This window comes from Drosophila navojoa, chromosome 5, assembly GCF_054131105.1.
Source record: "Drosophila navojoa isolate 15081-1374.11 chromosome 5, UAZ_NAV_1.0, whole genome shotgun sequence".
NCBI classification, from domain to species: Eukaryota; Metazoa; Arthropoda; class Insecta; order Diptera; family Drosophilidae; genus Drosophila; species Drosophila navojoa.
Genome location: NC_142893.1, coordinates 22,240,853 through 22,257,835, shown reverse-complemented (window position 1 = coordinate 22,257,835; position 16,983 = coordinate 22,240,853). Strand labels below are relative to the sequence as shown.

Genomic DNA, 16,983 nt, shown 5'->3' with positions numbered 1-16,983 from the left:
GGCTGCGTTTTAATAACTGCGGATTAGGTCTGCATAAATAATAATCGTAATAAACTGTGCGCCAGCAATGAAAACGCGCATCAGGTCGTAACAGAAATGCCGCCACGCCCAGTTCGCTCTGTCTGCGGCTCTTCCGGAAACTGGGCAAAAACTTTTTGCATAAGAAAATGACAAATGATCGGAGTGGAACTTGTGTTGGGTGGTTCGAGTATTAGCAGGAAAAGTTGCTATAATGGAGCGGGAGAGGGGGACCGCCATGAAAAGCGCGACAATGAAGTTTTCCTTTGTTGGGGCTGGAAAAATTCTTGGACTTTGTTGCGCGCAATTTGCGATTCTTTTTCTTTCGCTCCGCTTTTGTGTAATATTTCAGCGGGCTTAAATGGCAGGCGATGCTCGCCATTTTTGCCATTTCTTGCAAAATAGTTGGCTCTTTGGTTTTAATATCCCGGCTAAATGTGCGTCTAATTATGCCAACAATTAAATGCGAACTTTGATAAATGAGCAGCAACTTGCAGGAGAAGCAGGAGGAGGCGGAGCAGCAACTTTATTGATGGCGGATCATCCTGGAGCTGATTAGCATTTGCATGCCAACGGCGTGCCCCTCTTAACATGCAATTCAATTAAATTTTATCTTATCTGCCGAAGAACACCGAGGCGAAAGGCAAATGAAAAAAAAGAAGAAGAGGAAGAAAAAGAAAATAGTCTACCAAGTCTTCCAAGAACAACGCACAAATTGCTGCTCCGCTTATCAGTCAATTAGCCAAGAGATAAGGCAAACAAGCGACGTGAACATAGCGCAATTCCGAGGGTAGCCAACCTGGGCTCTCGACTCTCTCATGGGGATTGACAGTAGAGCATGTCAGGGCCCGGGGCCTCGGCCGAAATGTGGGTAACAATGCCACCGCGTGCGCTTATCGAGTAGCGCTGTCAACGCATATCTTTTAATTTCAAGTGTTTTCCTGCTCAGCCCTGCCTCCCCACCCGCTTGGGCTGTAAGCCCAGGTAAAGTGCCAACATCTAACGCCCCAATTGCTCAATTGGTGTGGAACAAATGAGTAATGTAAGCCACAGTTGCTAACTGCAAATATTACTTCTGTAAGACATACACCAGCTCGAGCTCTGTTGATGGCCCTGAGACTGCAGCTCATTTAGCCGAACGGCAGCACACAAAATTGTAAATTCGATTGCGGCAATAAGATTGATGCTGAAATTCATTTCGTCTCATCTTACAGCTAACCCAATATTTGAAATGAGCCAGCTGTGTTTGTTGGCCTATTTAGCCATTCGAGAACTTAGTCGCTTAGCCGCTTAGTCGCAAACAAACAATTATAAATGGTAGCTGTGGCTCATTGAATATACGGTCTACAAACAGCAGCTTACTTCGTAATATGTTTATGTTCGCTAAATTAGAGTTTGTTTTGTAGAAATGTATGCATATTTGATTAGGGTTTATAGAATTTATGACATACTTATTAATTGGAGGCAACCTAGTATGTAAAGGCTTAAGATTATGACAGAAGAGCAAACTGCTGAGTAATTATTTCGTGATAGAGCAAATGCTAATTAAAGTCGTATGTGTAATAGTGTGAGTAAAACAAGTAAACATGAGCAACAAAAATGCGATTTATAGAACTCACAAATTATTATGTTAAAGGATATCCGAGCACCGGCAGCCAGGGCTAGGGAATGAGAAAGTATAAGTGAGATACCTGCGAGTGGGGGAAGTAAACCTTAAAATGAAACTGTGAAGCATTGGAGAGCGGGTCTCTTAAGACTATGTCAATGCTATTCTGCATACAAAAGACCAATAGCTAAACGGAGAATATAATAAACAATAAATAAATAAATAATAATTGAAGAATTTTATATAAAACTTACTCTGAAGAAACGGGATGAGATGAGATGATGGGACAACTTGATAGTGAAACGTTTTAAAATGAAATTAAAATAATAGGAAGTAAAAGGTAGAGTGAGGTATTTGCACAAAAACTAATCTTGAGTGACACGGAATAGAGAACATATATATCTTTGCTGATGGTGAAAGGAAATGCTCAGTGTTCTGTCAACACATTCTTTAAGAATTTGGCGTGAATATTTGCTTTTGGATCGTAATGTTAATTTACTGTCGCCTGTTGCCCTATCTGCGTTTCCTGTTATCTTAAGCATTAGAGTGGAAACCTTGACATAATTAGAAAAGGAAAAAAAAATGAGCTTGACAATGTTTGATGCGGCTCTCTTGTCAGTTATATAACTTATCTCTCGATAACGCAGAATTAACTTTCCATTTCAAATGGATATCATTTGTGAGCGCTAAGCAACTGAAACTGTAAACTCAATATTAAAGTTTTAATTGGAAAATAAATATATAGTACACTATGTATGTCTGTGCTTATGTGAAATGTATAACGTTTTATTTGAACTGGATTGGGCGTGCATGGCGCATACGCCACGTGGCCCAGCGAGACGTGAATTTTAATTAACAAAACCATTTAAATGAGAATCGCGAGTGCCGCAGGCAACATCAAGGACCATTTGCATGGCCAACAGCTGCAATTGGTGGCCAAAATGCCCGAATGTGCGCCTCTGTAAATCGGTATAAATTCAAAAATACAAATAAAATAGAACACGAATTCCATGGCATTGCATCCATCAATTATTGATTGCCTGATCCGAATAATTGTGGATGTGATTGCCGTTTGAAGTAGTTGGCGAAATATATTTGACCAATAGCTGCCAGTGACACGAGCTCAAATCCCCTGATTATACGCGTGAACGACTGTCAAACAAATTCGCTGCAAATCCGCCCCAGAAACACTCCACACACAAGTTGACGGCAATTGTTGCTAGTTTGCCATGTTATTCTAATGCGTATTTCAACTGTAAGCCACTCTTTGCTCCTCCTCCTCCTTCTCGCCTTGCTCGAGCCATGGATTTTTCGCTGTGGCGGGCAACTCTAATCGCTCCACTTTTTTGCAGCAACTTTTACAGCTGAGTGAGGACATGACATGTGCTCCATCTCCCTCTCACTCACGGCTCTTTCTCTCTCTCTCTCCCTCTCACGCTCGTTTTCTGCTACTTTGTGCTGCTCTCTTTTGCTCCGCTTTTCAATTTATTTACAGGCACACACACAGCGGAAATTGCCAACTGTGGTGCGGGGTGGTGCTGTGGTTGCCGGCTTGGTTGGAGGGCTCTGCCAGGTCGGCGATGCCACTTGAACCCAACGAGCCATAACAAAAGGCACACGAAGTAATTAACTTGTATTTATTGTATGCACACATATCAAAGTGAAGGGGACAGGGCGCTGCCTCTCTCTCTCTCTTTCTCTCTCTGTCTCTTTTTCCTCTTCCAACTGTGCGTCTGTCTCTGGCATGGCTGGCTTTTCTAATTGATAAGCTGGCCCTGGCTCTAAGCTCAGCATGCTCATTCAATTACTTGGCCTAGACCCAAGGCTGCATTTGACCAGCTAACTGCAACCGATCTTGGCCAGCTCTGCTGCGCGCATTACGCGGCCCAGCTAGTACTTAATGTTTATTACATTTTCCATTTAAGCACGAGGAGAGACAACCCCAGAGCACCTCAGGGAAAAAATGGACGCAAACATAAAACTAACCAAGTACCCTTTTTTTTGCTGTTCACATTTACATTTCAAACAAAAACAAGAAAAACATTTTCCAAATTTTATTTAATATACAAAACATTAAATGAAAAATTCCTTAAACTGGATAATACGTAGGAGATGTTTTTAAGGCTAACTTCAGAAGTATCGCTGAATATCATATACAATATAAATAACTTTGTGGTAAGGCAAAAATAAACGTTATATATACATTAACATTTAAAATAAAATATATTAGTTTTTGCAATCAAATTCGACGGCAATTATTTTTTAGGAATTTTCGTTCGCATTATTTTATTTATATTCCCTAAATGCTGAATTAAATTAAATTTTTAATGTAAATATAAATGCCTTAATTAAATTTTGAAAAAAGTTTTCATCTATCATACATATAATTTTTTTTTTAAATCTCAAAACTAAATTTTTAATATCATTAATATTTAATTTTTTTTTTATATTTTTAAAAAATGTTTTTAAATATAGTAGTTTAATTTTTCAATAATCTATTAACTATGAACTTCAAAAAAAATTAAATTTTTAACACTTGTTATTCCAAAGAAATATTTGAAAATTTTAAACCTTAAAATTGATTATCATTTTTAATATCTATATCCGAGTTTCAATTTTAAGCGATGAAAAAAAAAATCTCGTAAATAATATTCAAACTTAATAGCTTTAAATTTATGTAAATATAAATAAGTAAGTTAATTCACAAATAAGTTAACAATAAAATAAGCCTCAATAAAATTAGCCTCACATTGAAATCAAATATAAAATTGATTCGCATTAATTATAGCTTGAGGTAATTAATTTTAATTACTTAGAAATAAGTTTAAAACTAATAAAGATGAATAGATTTGCCTATTCTTGAGCTTGTCTTTATAGAGATGACGAGTGGCAATCGTGACTGAATTAATTAATTACTTACGTAATCAATGCAAATATAACTGATACAGTAATAGCTGAATACACAAGGAGAGGTCTGTGAGTTGTGAAATCAATCTCACTCTCCTCATTTCAAGTCATATGCCTGGAGCGTATTTCAAGTTCGTTAGGGCTCCAGTTTGGTTCTCATCGCAGTTGTTATTATCTTTTGGCTTGATGCAACGGCGTGGCACGCAACTTCTCGCTGTGGGGCATCCACTTGTCGAAGAACCTGGCACTGAGCATGGGATTGCACTGAGGGGCAGAAGCTCAAGTGGCGTGTCATTTACCTGGCGACCGCCAGAGAGACTTTGAAACTGGCAAGGGCCTTCACGATGCAATTGCAAGTTGTGCAATTAAATAATATTGACATTAGTTGCGTGTTGCGGAGCAAATTGCTAACGAAAAAATGGCAAAAATCAATAAAGCCTCTGCTCGAATAAATGCCAATCATGCGATTTGCGTTTCAATTTGATGGCTTAATGTGCAGCTGGCTTAAGCGTGTGCAGATCAGACTAACTTAAAACAGCAAACCAAACCCAATTCAATTGGGCTCTGCTCCACTCGATTCTCCATCCGAGACACTCACCATTTCTCATTCACTTTATGTCCAATGCTCTCGTTCTCTTTCTCATTTCTTGTTTTGGTTCATTTGCAGGCTGAGTGCACAAGGAGACGGTTAAATTGACTTAACCAAACGTGTGGCGCCCCGAAAGGACACTAGACGTCGCATCTTGTCCATTGCTTCCTCTTCATATCCCACATTCAGACTGATTCCCACACACAGAGAGTGAGACAGAGTGGATTGGTGTGTGTGTTTAGATAACTTGGAAAATATAGCAAAGGCATTTCAAGTGGAATGGCAACAAATTGAAATTCGTGTCCGGCAGCAGACGTGAGGCAAGGCCAACAACAACAACAACAACAACAGTAGCTGCAACGACAACTGCAGTGGATAAACAACGGGAACATATCAGCTAGCCCAAAAACTGTGCAGCAAATCAGCTGGAATTCGTTTTTGGTGCCACATATCCGGGCATTGATTAATGTTACGCATACGCCGCGTGCGACAGTCGCCCTTCAACTGTGACCACTCCACAACTTCCACAGCCCATTAACAGCAACTGGCGCACGAATTGCAGCCATACAATTGCCATTGCAGCCTATATATAAACATAGAGGGAGAGATAGGAGCTTCCTCCAATAACTTTCATCATGGCATTCATTTGGCGACGTCGTTCCACAACGATTGTTAAGCTGGTAGCCCTGATGCTGGCCATTTGGTTCTGCATCGCATTCCTCATCTACACGGACGATACGCGTCGGCGGGCGAACGTGCAGGAGAGCAGCGGCTTCGGCGCCAGCGGCAACAATGGCTTCAATGCTGCCGGCGGGGCCGGAGATCCCATTGCACTGGCTCTGAAGAACGGGCCCGTATCCGACGAGGAGATGAATGCGGCCAACAATGCCTTCGATGGAAATCGCAATGATTTAGAGGATGTCGCCGATCGCGCCGCACCACAGGAGGCGGATGTGCCGCCCACGGCGAAGCACAAGCGTGTCAAGGTGATTCCACGGCAGCAGAACGTCGAGTCCTTGCACCGCAATGTGGCTGTCCATGCGGACGAGAAGACGCCCCATAAGCAGGAAGACGGTAAGCTAATCCGGCATATTAATTTATATTTAGTATCCCAGCCACATTTCGTATTACATAATTGAGCTATGCTCGGGATAATGACATCAGTTGTGGTATTATGCGGTATTCAGGGCCGGCCATGGCAATTATGTAATTAAAGTAATGCTTGGCAACCCATTAGGATTGATTAAATATGAAATTCAAATTCATTTCAAGTTGAAGCTATGACTTTGATAAATATTTTCACCTTGAGCAGTGGCAACTGCTGCTAGACTGATATACAAATGAATTCTTGACCTGATTGATTAACTGCTTGATAAGTGACATATAGCTTGTACATATATGCCAAACTCATTAATAATGGAAACTCGAAGCATAATGTTCCTTTTTTTTTTTTTGTTCATCTAGTTTTTTATATACGATTATATCGCTTCATGAATGAAGCTATAAACTAGATTAATTGTTACAGCAATTCGTCATCATTTTTTTTATTTAAATACATATTTAATGGAATTCCATTAATTTGCAATGTCAAGGGATCAACAATATTTTAAAATGGTTTTACAATTTGACAAACTTTTAATTTAATGAGAGGTAAAAACCCTGGAATTTACACGGATTTTGTATTTTAGATGTGAATGTTTGCAGAATAAACTCTTTTTGTGTACTCACGCGATTATGGATGGAGCTTTTATTTAACGCATTATTTTTTTTTCATGTAAAATAATGCTCGGTTTTGTGTGATTTACAGTACTAAATGTTTATGTGAATGTGTGATTTTTTTTTTCTCTTATAGAAAAAGTGAGTAAAGAAAAAGTAAGCAGGTTTTATATATATAGAAAACTATTACAACTCAGTCTGTGCCAAAATATATGATATAAATAATAATAAAAGGGAATTTTGTATAAAGCTGGCTGACTTAGTCTAGGCTGCATTGACCAGATACAGGAATTTGTGGAAGTGAAGTGCACTGCTCAGCTTCACTTGTCTTTCGAATCAACAATGAACTGACTTTTAAAATCAAATCGAGCACAACGAAATTAACGAAATTGATCGCGTAGCTAAACATAATGACAAATGCGAGTTCCATGACAAAAGCTCGTCTGCTTCTAATTATATTCAGCTTTTGAAAATATTCATTTATAATAGTAAAGAATGCACCGTGAGAATTCTTCTCAACGCGAGAATTGCTATAAATTCTTGAGCCATTCTGACATAATTTATAGCCCCTTCAGAGCACAATTTTGTGATATGCGCTCCCTATACCTTGCTCTATCTCTACCAAGTTTATGATTTTGATCCCAATAAATTTGCAGTTGCTGCTGCTGCTCTTGCTGTTGCTGTCACGTTTCTGCCGACATGGCATTCGACTTACAAATGTGCAACATTAATATTTATATTGAAATCAGTTCCAGATTAACCACATTTCTCGCTACATCCATCACAGCTAGTGGCAGCCGCAACCCGCACCGGCTTTAACTTGTTCTTGCTTCATAATTTACCTGATTCTTTACTTTTTTCTCCTCTTGCCCAGTTCGTATTCCTGTAATCAGTTTTTGCTAATCTCGACTCTGTCTGCGTTCCCATTCAGCCGGTTCGCACTTCATTTTCACGCAATCGCAGGCTCGCTCTCTCTTTATCTCTCTCTCTCTCCCTCTCTCTCTCTCTTGGTCGGTCTTTTTTCTACTCTGTGGCTCGTCTCTTTCTTGTTTGGAGTTTGGATTTTAGGTCAAGCAGTCCGAAATCGAACTTAGTCTATGGATAATTCCACATACGGCTTTGGCCGCTTGAGCACTGCTTCCGCCTCCTAGTGCCCCCCTTTGCCGTTGCGTGCCTTTAAGAAAATTTCTAACAAGTTTTACAACAATGTTAAAGATGCCAACGGCGACAACTGCAACGAGGCGGAGAAGCTGCACTTAACAACTTGCAATTGTTGCCAAACAGCATTTTCAATGGCATTCAGGCTATCGGGGTGCGTGGCGAGAGGTGAAATGAAATTGACTTTTCGAGTGGTAAATAGAGAGACCAAAGCCTCATGGCTCATGCCTCACGCCTCATGCTGTCAGGCGAGGCATTCGCATTAAGCATATTAAAGCAACTACAGCAACAACAACAACAACTTCAACTGCAATTACAACTACAGCAGCAGGAATAGCAACAGCAATAGCTGTGCCACTAATCAGGCACAAAACTCTCAATAGAGAGCCCTTAGCTTTTACTCAATGGACCGAATGACTGACTGGGGCTCGGCTGTCTTTGTGTGTTGGCCAAATCAATGAAGCAGTCAGCCGTGGCTCGACAGAGCTAGTGGCTAAGACGCCGCTTGCATGAGCTGCACGCATTTAAGATTGCATCTGTTTCCGACTTGGCTATAAGCTGCAGTTGGCTGCGTGTCTGTCTTAACTATCGTGACACGAAAGCGGCCAAGTAAACACGACGTGTGTGCGATACTACAGAAAACAAGTTTGCATGCACTTTCGAGTCAACACAGCTTTTTGATGGCAAATTAAGTGATTGATTGACTTGAACTCAAATAAGTGATATGCAATAAAAACATGGATATGCATAAAAATGTCTGCAATGATTTATTTGATTGGCACTAAGAATACACAAAACAATTATATAAAAAATTATATAGAAAAAAAAAAACAACAAATAATAATAATGAATTGATGGATCAGCTCAACGTTGCTGAAGCCGTAATCTATTTTCGGATAAATTTGCTGGGATTATTTAAATAAATCTTTTCAAGTCTGTATATAATAGATTGATTGATTGATAATCAGTACACAGTATACGAGCTAAAAGAACTCAATAAGGCATAGTGTACATAGATATAATAGATAAATACGACTAAAGAAGAGTAAAACAGTTTGATTTAGCCTTGGTAAACAGCTTATGATATTATTTTTAAGATAAATTATAGAGACTCAATATCACATATTTGTATAAACAATATACTAATTAGAAATGATAAATTTTATTTGAAAGAGAAGAAAATTATGCGTTAAATATAACAATTGAAAACTGCATGAAAGAAGAGGAAGACAATAAATATTCTCTATGACACTTGAACATTTTATGTATATCAATTGAATGAAAATGAAATCAAGAAGTATTCCCTAGGATCAATAAAAATTGAAAGCCCAATATTTGAAAGAAGAGAAGAATAGAACAAGTATTCCCTATGGTAATTGAAAATCTTCCCTAACTTATTCGAAAGAAAAGTAAAATACAAACACTTTCTACGGCAGTAAGAAATCTCACCTGGTGCCTGTATTCACCTGCATCGTGCAAGGCAGTTCGTGTCGTGCTCGCTTGTGTGTATGTATGCATGTCGCTCTGTCATCTCTGAGTTTCGGCTGGGGTTTGTTGCCTGGCGGATCTACACAATGCACGTATTTGCAATTTCGCATATCATGTTTGCATCTCTTCTTGCGCAGCCTCATCAGCAACAGAGGTGGCAAAGCTACAAGTTGTTGCAGTTGCAATTGTTGCTGTTGTTGTTGCTGCTGTTGTTGTTGTTGGTGTTGTCGTTGATGTTGCTTTGCTATTTGCTGATCCTGTCGTGCAGCAGTCGCCCCGTGGCGTCAAAATTGTGTGCAAGCCTACAACGTTTACCAACACTCGGCCACGCATATGAGACTGAGAGCTGAGGGCATCTTCCGCTTTTTGGTTTGCTGGTGTCTGTTAACCGACCACGGCCCATTGTCTGTTCTGTCTGTGCTTTGTGCCCTGTGTGTTCGTAGCTGGTAATTAGTGTTGTTGTACTTATTGCCTGGCCTTGGGGCGCTTACCACCAAAAGACGTGGCCAACACGACGTTTATCGCGCGCACGCATCAACCAGGCAGAGCCACAGGAGACTCCAGCCAGTCACCCAGTCAGTCAGTCAGTCAGTCACCCAGTGAGTCAGTCAGTCAGTCAGTCAGCCAGTTAGTCGAGACGCCGTCAAAGTGCCTGCTGGCCATGTCTTTAATACGCGCTCTATCTTGATCTTGGGCTGGTCCTCGTCTACGTTCGCCTTGCTACACTCCGCTCCGCTCCGCTCTGCTCTGCTCTGCTCTTCTCTGTTTAGTGTCTCTTATGTGGCTGGTGGCTGCTTGTACTTGTTATTTTTTTTACAATTTAGCAGCGATAATGATTTTGTACATACAATGCAAATGCCCCGCCCATCCGCTCGCAGAGAAACAAGCGTAACGCCTCTGGGAACAGCTGCTGCCACACTGAATGGATTGCGCGCGTCCAGCGTTGCCCCGTTTTTAATCAATGCTAATCCCCCCTTGCACTCTTCATAATAACATAACGCTGATTTGAGTGCGTGCGTGTGGCTGTGTGTGTATGTCTTCCTGTCTATTGTCCTTGTTTGCCATTCCCGGGCAAACCAACTCCCCAGCTCCCAGCTCCCAGCTCCCATCTCCCATCTCCCATCTGCTATATATTGCGCAAATAACGCTACTTTAGCATATTATGTTCCTTTTATGCTTTATGTCGGAGCACGCCGAGTCAGGCCGGAGCTGGTTTGTGTAGGCACCTCGCAGGCATTTGTCTGGGCCACACATTGGTCCCGCTCCACCTGCTCCACCTGCTCCACACAGTGACGCTCCCTCTTTTGTCTCCTGCAGCTCGCATAACGGACGTTTTATAGCTTCCTGTCACGCTCAGGCGTGTCCCTGGAGCGCTCCTTCTGCATCCCTTTCCCTGCCCAACTCTCTCGGCTCTCTCTTCTACTTCTGCTTATGTCCATAAACTGCCAATAGATATGAAAATTATATAGATGGCTAAGGTATACGCCTATACAGTGGCTCCTCACTAAATGTGACTCGTGGAAGGAAGATATAAATGAAAATTAATTTGCCAGCTGGATATGTGCTGAGCTTTAGAGCTTATGAGAAATCGACTCAAGAATTTGATTGTGATTAATTGAATGAATAACCTCATTTTTCAATTGTTTAATAACTAAATTAAAACTGTGGGGAAAGGATTTCACTCGAAATTCTGCAGAGGTGTCTTCAGTCATTCCTTTTACTAAAGACTTCTCAAATGTAACCCTCTCCTACCTTTAACGAAAAATTACTTTAATAGACATGCCATAAAAAGACTTTTTATAACTCTAGACTCTTCGTTGGCTTTGTGTTTTTTTACGACTTTTGTTCTCAGGTTTACTTTTCGTTTAGTTTGAGCTCTCACTGTACTTTCCGGTATGGTTTTCATATCCTTTTCGAAGAGTTTCTATATGTCGATATGCCATAATTGGATTGTGCTCAGGTGGCTACATTTGAATAGCAATGCGCTGCCGGAGCTCGAGCTTTAATATTCCATGCTGCGCTATAAATAAGTGAATCAATAAAACACATAAAAATAAAAATCCAAAGACCTGGGCCTCTATTTGCTGCCTCGGCCTACTGCCGCCTCCTGCTGCCTCCTGCTGCTTCTTGCCGCCGCCACCCCGTGCGCCTGCATAGAACTTCCTTTTGCGATTCGGTTTTATTGTTTTTTATTATGATGCGTGTGCGCGCGCACAGCATGCAAAAATATTCATTACAACAAACAGTCGAGTGTGTAGCTTAGTCCTTGCTCAGGTCCTGCGCTATTCCTGCCTTTCTGCCCACCCGCCCATCCGCAAGCGCCTCCTGCTTTTCCCGCAATGAAGTTGTAACTGCGACAAATCATAAAATTTATGTGCGAATCCCTCTCCTTTTTTCTTGCTCTATGCCCAGTTTCGTTTTTTTTCTTTAATGGCTTTTGTTGTGCGGCCAAAAATTTATCGCTGTCTGATTGGCCGCTCCGTTCCAACTGCCACAACATTATGTGGCTAACACGAAGCGGGCCTGGTCGGGCCTTGGGAATGGGAGTGTGGAACTTAGACTGGGCTTTGCGTTTATCGCTTTTTATTTTGCAGACGGCTTTTTATGTTTATTGAAATGATTGTGGTAATTGAAATGTTTTTCATTGTGCGACACACACTCGCACAACTCACATGGCTCACACGATGAGCGCCAATAAGTGTCACTTCTGGCTGACAAATCTCATAAAAAGCAGCAACTGGCAGCCGGAACAGAATCATATTTCCATGCAAATGCAAATAACAAGATAATATAATGCACACACAGTGAGCACGGCAGCTCCACACACACACGCGTGCACACACACACACACACACACACATACACAAACGCACACAGAGACAGAAAAGCTCTCGCCAAGCAGAAGAACTCATTGAGCTTGTGCAAGATGACACAGACAACACGTATACGCACCGTCGCACACTGGTACAAGAGCAAGCAGAAGTGTGATATATTTGATCAATTTAATCAGCAATTATCAGCAATTATCATCAATTTTCATTGAGCAATACCTGCATATTTTGGCTTATCTAATACAATCTGATAGTGTGATGTAAATAAGCAGAGATTATTTATTAAATTTATATAAAAAAAAGTAAAACATTATTTTCTAAAATGTTTGTTATATAAATATTCTTTTATTTTTTGCCGACGAAGAGATCATCATAGATCACTGTAGCTCACTCATTGGAGTGCAACCTTGGTCGCTGCTCTCACTTATATATAGATATAGTGCAGCTTACACATACATAAAGACGTTTGGTATTTATTTATGTGGGATTCTCAAAAGTTGCAGCATCCCTGGCAGATGCACCAGAGAGTAATTCGGAGTTAAAGCAAGCTTAGAGTTAGATAAGCCATCGCTAAGAAAGAGAGTAATTCGGAGTTAAAGCAAGCTTAGAGTTAGATAAGCCATCGCTAAGAAAGAGAGTAATTCGGAGTTAAAGCAAGCTTAGAGTTAGATGAGTCATCGCTAAGGAAGAGAGTCGTAAGAAAGTCGTCAACTAGAGCAGTCGCGTAGCGGACTTAGATAATGAAGAACTGAAGTCGTGAAAGTCAAATAGAGGTCACATGAAGTGATCGAAATCGCACATAAAGATCGCGTTATGCGTTCAATTACTTAAAATATATACAAGTGTAACTAAAACTAATCCATAATACTAAATGAAATAAATTGTAGACATTTATTGTGAAACTCGCCATAGTTATAATTAAAAGGAAATCGTCAAATTGACTTTTAATCTGCTCAATAAATAATAAATCGTACATTTATATAGTGTATTATTATGCCATTAGCTGCCTCGCATTCACGTAATTCTAAAGCTCTACTCTCCTTTTCATTAAATATTCTTTATAAGCAGAATAATGCAAATATCTTGCGTTTCACTGTGCGCTTGACTAGCGAATTTGCAAGCAAAAGCATTTTTCATTCACGACGCTGATGATGACAACTTTTCATGTCAAATGCATTTGCGATTTATCTTCGCCGAGTGTCGCATGTTGTGCCAGTCGTAAATTTCATGCACAACAAAGCAGCAGCAGCAGCAGGAGCAGCAGGAGTAGACTCTCTATGCACCCGACCAAAAATAAACCCAAGCAATTTTCAGGCACATTTAACAACAACTTTTCACCCGGCATCTTCTTCTTTTTCAGATAAAAGTTTCTTGGATCCGCCCGCTGCTAATCTGGAAGATAACCCTGGCGAGATGGGCAAGCCTGTCATCCTGCCCAAGGACATGTCGCCGGAGATGAAGAAGGCCGTGGACGATGGCTGGACGAAGAACGCCTTCAATCAATATGTCTCCGATTTAATATCCGTGCACCGCTCGCTGCCCGATCCGCGCGACGCCTGGTGCAAGGACAGCGCGCTCTATCTGAGCAATCTGCCCAAGACGGATGTCATCATTTGCTTCCACAACGAGGCGTGGTCCGTGCTGATACGCACGGTTCACTCCGTGCTGGATCGATCTCCCCCGGAGCTGATTGGTGAGATTATTCTGGTGGATGACTTCAGCGACATGCGTGAGTACTCAAATTGTCATAACGTGGCATTCCCATTGTAATAATATGTTATCTACTCCTGCAGCGCATCTCAAGAAGCAGCTGGAGGACTACTTCGCTTCCTATCCCATGGTGAAGATTGTGCGAGGAGCGCAACGTGAGGGCCTGATACGTGCTCGCCTGCTGGGCGCCAAATATGCCAAATCACCTGTGATTACCTATCTGGACTCGCATTGCGAGTGTGCGGAGGGTAAGTGAAGACGTTCCAATGGCCCGTATAAATCATAGACATTCTCATATTTGTGCATACCTCTGGTATGCAATGCTTCCTCCCGCGCCCGCAGAGAATCCAGTAGAATGAAGTGAAATGCCTGTATAATTATTTCAGTATAACTACCATATATTCCATATATTTCCCATTGTATAACCAAGCATGAATCGTAACTATGTTGTGCTTCTCTGGCATTTCCGCCCCTATACACCTGCTTCATTCAATTCCGAAAATTATTTGCACTGCCTAAAAGTATGCAAAATTTTTTGTTTCCATTTAATTGTTGGCTTATGCTTGATGCAATATTTCGATTTGTTGGCAAAACGTTTTAATTGACTGGCAAATTGCCGGCATTGTTTTTATTGGCCTAGCCGTAATAACGGTAAATTAATTATTTAATTAGGCCAAAAATGGCGCAGAGGCTTTGCTCGCGAAATATTTGGCCTTGAAATACAATCAATATTTGCTGCCAAACAATAAGGGAGCCCTTAAAAAAAAACAAACAAATGCGTAAACTATTTTCTTGTTATTTCCGTTTCTGCTGTTTGCTTTAGGCATATTTCGCATTTTGTAAATCCTCAAAGTGCTTTAAACGTGGCTATCAATTGTGTTGTTACATTTGATAGCCCAGAGATGAGTTTCGGCGACGAAAACAGCAAAAGCACAAATAAAAACAGCTACAAAAACAATGCTGGCAATAAAACAAAGCCAACTAGTAAATCACTTAATCTTCAGTTTTGTTTGGGCCGCACTCGAGCGTTGATAGCGCTGATTGCTTTGTACTCTTCTCTCTCTCTCTCTCTCTTCCTCTCTCTCGTTATCCCTCTCTCTCGTTATCCCTCTCTTTTTGGCCAAAATTTCATTTTGTCCAGGGCAAGTGATGGAAGGGCTAACACACAATCAATTTTGTTTATTGCACATGAATTCGACGAATCCAAGAACATGAGACATATATAGACAACGAGAGAGGAAGTTAGTGTAAAAAGAGTATCCAAGAATTTCATGCAGAAAAACTTTCAACTCAAAGAACGCGCGTGAATGTGTGCGTGTGTTTGTGTGCGTGTGTTTGCGAAAGTTGTTGAAGGTAAACAATTTTTGGTCTTTCCATTTTACTTTGACGTTGTCATCATTGTCCTCAACGTCGATGATGGATGACGCGACCAGGCGCTCGAGCTGGACAAGGAAAGCGCCTGGCAAAAGCAATTAAATCAAGCTACAAGCAGATACACTTAAGCAAAGGATCTACATACTATACTGAGAGAAAGTTGGCTAATCCACTAGCTTAAATCTAAATTACTGAAAGGCATAATTCTCTTCTGGTAACAATACAAAACAAAAAACTATTTCAATATAATAATATCTCTAATTTTATAAATCTAACAAATCTTAAATACGTTGTATACACAAATGTTTGCTACGTATAGAATTATGGAATGAAACGATTTCATGTTTGTCATTCTTAATAAATCCATTTAATTTAATTTTCGAGCTTGAACAATCTATAATGTTCATATTTATAAAATATTTTTCAAATATTTTTCATCAAATACTTTTAGATCCCAGATTGTTTGTTCTTTTGCCAACCGCTCTTGGTTATAATATTTTTCTTATATTTCTTTATATTTATTATATTTGCTTTACTTTCTATAATCGATCAATCATAAGCCACTATTCCTTCAATTACTACACACACACAGCTCTTCATTTCTTTTCGTCAACCGGAGCATACTTTATATTTTCACAGTTCACCATTTTGCTATATGATACACCCTGACCATGAATCTCCCCCACTTTGTCCGCCCATCCATTTATTAATCAAACTTAAGCCAATCCCTACCGTTCGCCTTCTACGCAGCAACTAAAGTCATTTGTTCTTTTGCCTTTGCAGGTTGGCTGGAGCCGCTGCTGGATCGCATTGCCCGCAACTCGACCACAGTCGTCTGTCCCGTTATAGATGTTATCGATGATACGACCTTAGAGTTTCACTATCGCGACTCCAGTGGGGTCAACGTTGGCGGCTTCGATTGGAATTTACAATTCAGCTGGCATGGGGTGCCGGAACGTGAGAAAAAGCGCCATAACGTAAGTCCAAGCTTATTAAGTATACGCCCCATCTCTTAGAAAATATATATATGTATATGTGGATATTTTTATATATATTGATATATAAACGTACACACGTGTATGAATCCCCAAGTAGCGACCACACTGAAATTTTACAAACAGCTCAACTATGGTTTGGTTCTGTTTGGCTTTGGGTGTTGGCCTAAGCACATGCCATTATCCTGCTGCGGTTGCGTGTATGTGTGTGTGTATTATATTTGCTTTAGCCATGGTTAGGTTAGCAGCACTAACCCCAACCTTTGCGTGGTATACCAAAAATCCGTTTTGCGAAATTCGGGCACACCATGGAATACACGAAGCCCGCTTAAAGTTCGAACGTGACTGCGAAATCCGAGTGTTTGCCATGAAGTGAATGTGGCCATCAAAGCAAACACCAAAACACACGCACACACACACACACACACACAATCAGCGAGAACTCTGTTGGTTATGATATGGTTTGGTCGCAGATTCATTTGGAAATTTTCTATTCTCTTTTGTTTTCGTTTTTTTTTTTTTTTTTTGCTTTTCTTTTCTTTTCTTTTTATTCTTTTTTGCGCAAAGTGAAAGGAGAACCAATTACCTATG

General features: G+C 40.5%; 1 protein-coding gene across 3 annotated transcripts in view; it reads left to right on the top strand.

Annotated features, from left to right (window-relative positions):
* Pgant9 (polypeptide N-acetylgalactosaminyltransferase 9) overlaps positions 1-16,983 on the top strand; it is an 81,206-nt gene that overhangs the window by 32,077 nt on the left and 32,146 nt on the right. For 2 of the 3 annotated variants that reach the window (XM_030382999.2, XM_030382998.2), the window contains exons 3-6: positions 5,199-6,194; positions 13,674-14,042; positions 14,107-14,271; positions 16,181-16,374. In XM_030382999.2, the coding sequence (XP_030238859.1) occupies positions 5,756-6,194; positions 13,674-14,042; positions 14,107-14,271; positions 16,181-16,374 (1,167 nt within the window). In that variant the 5' untranslated portion in view covers positions 5,199-5,755. Of the gene's footprint in view, positions 1-3,628; positions 3,800-5,198; positions 6,195-13,673; positions 14,043-14,106; positions 14,272-16,180; positions 16,375-16,983 lie in introns of those variants that run through there. The other variant, XM_089262664.1, reaches the window with a different exon arrangement.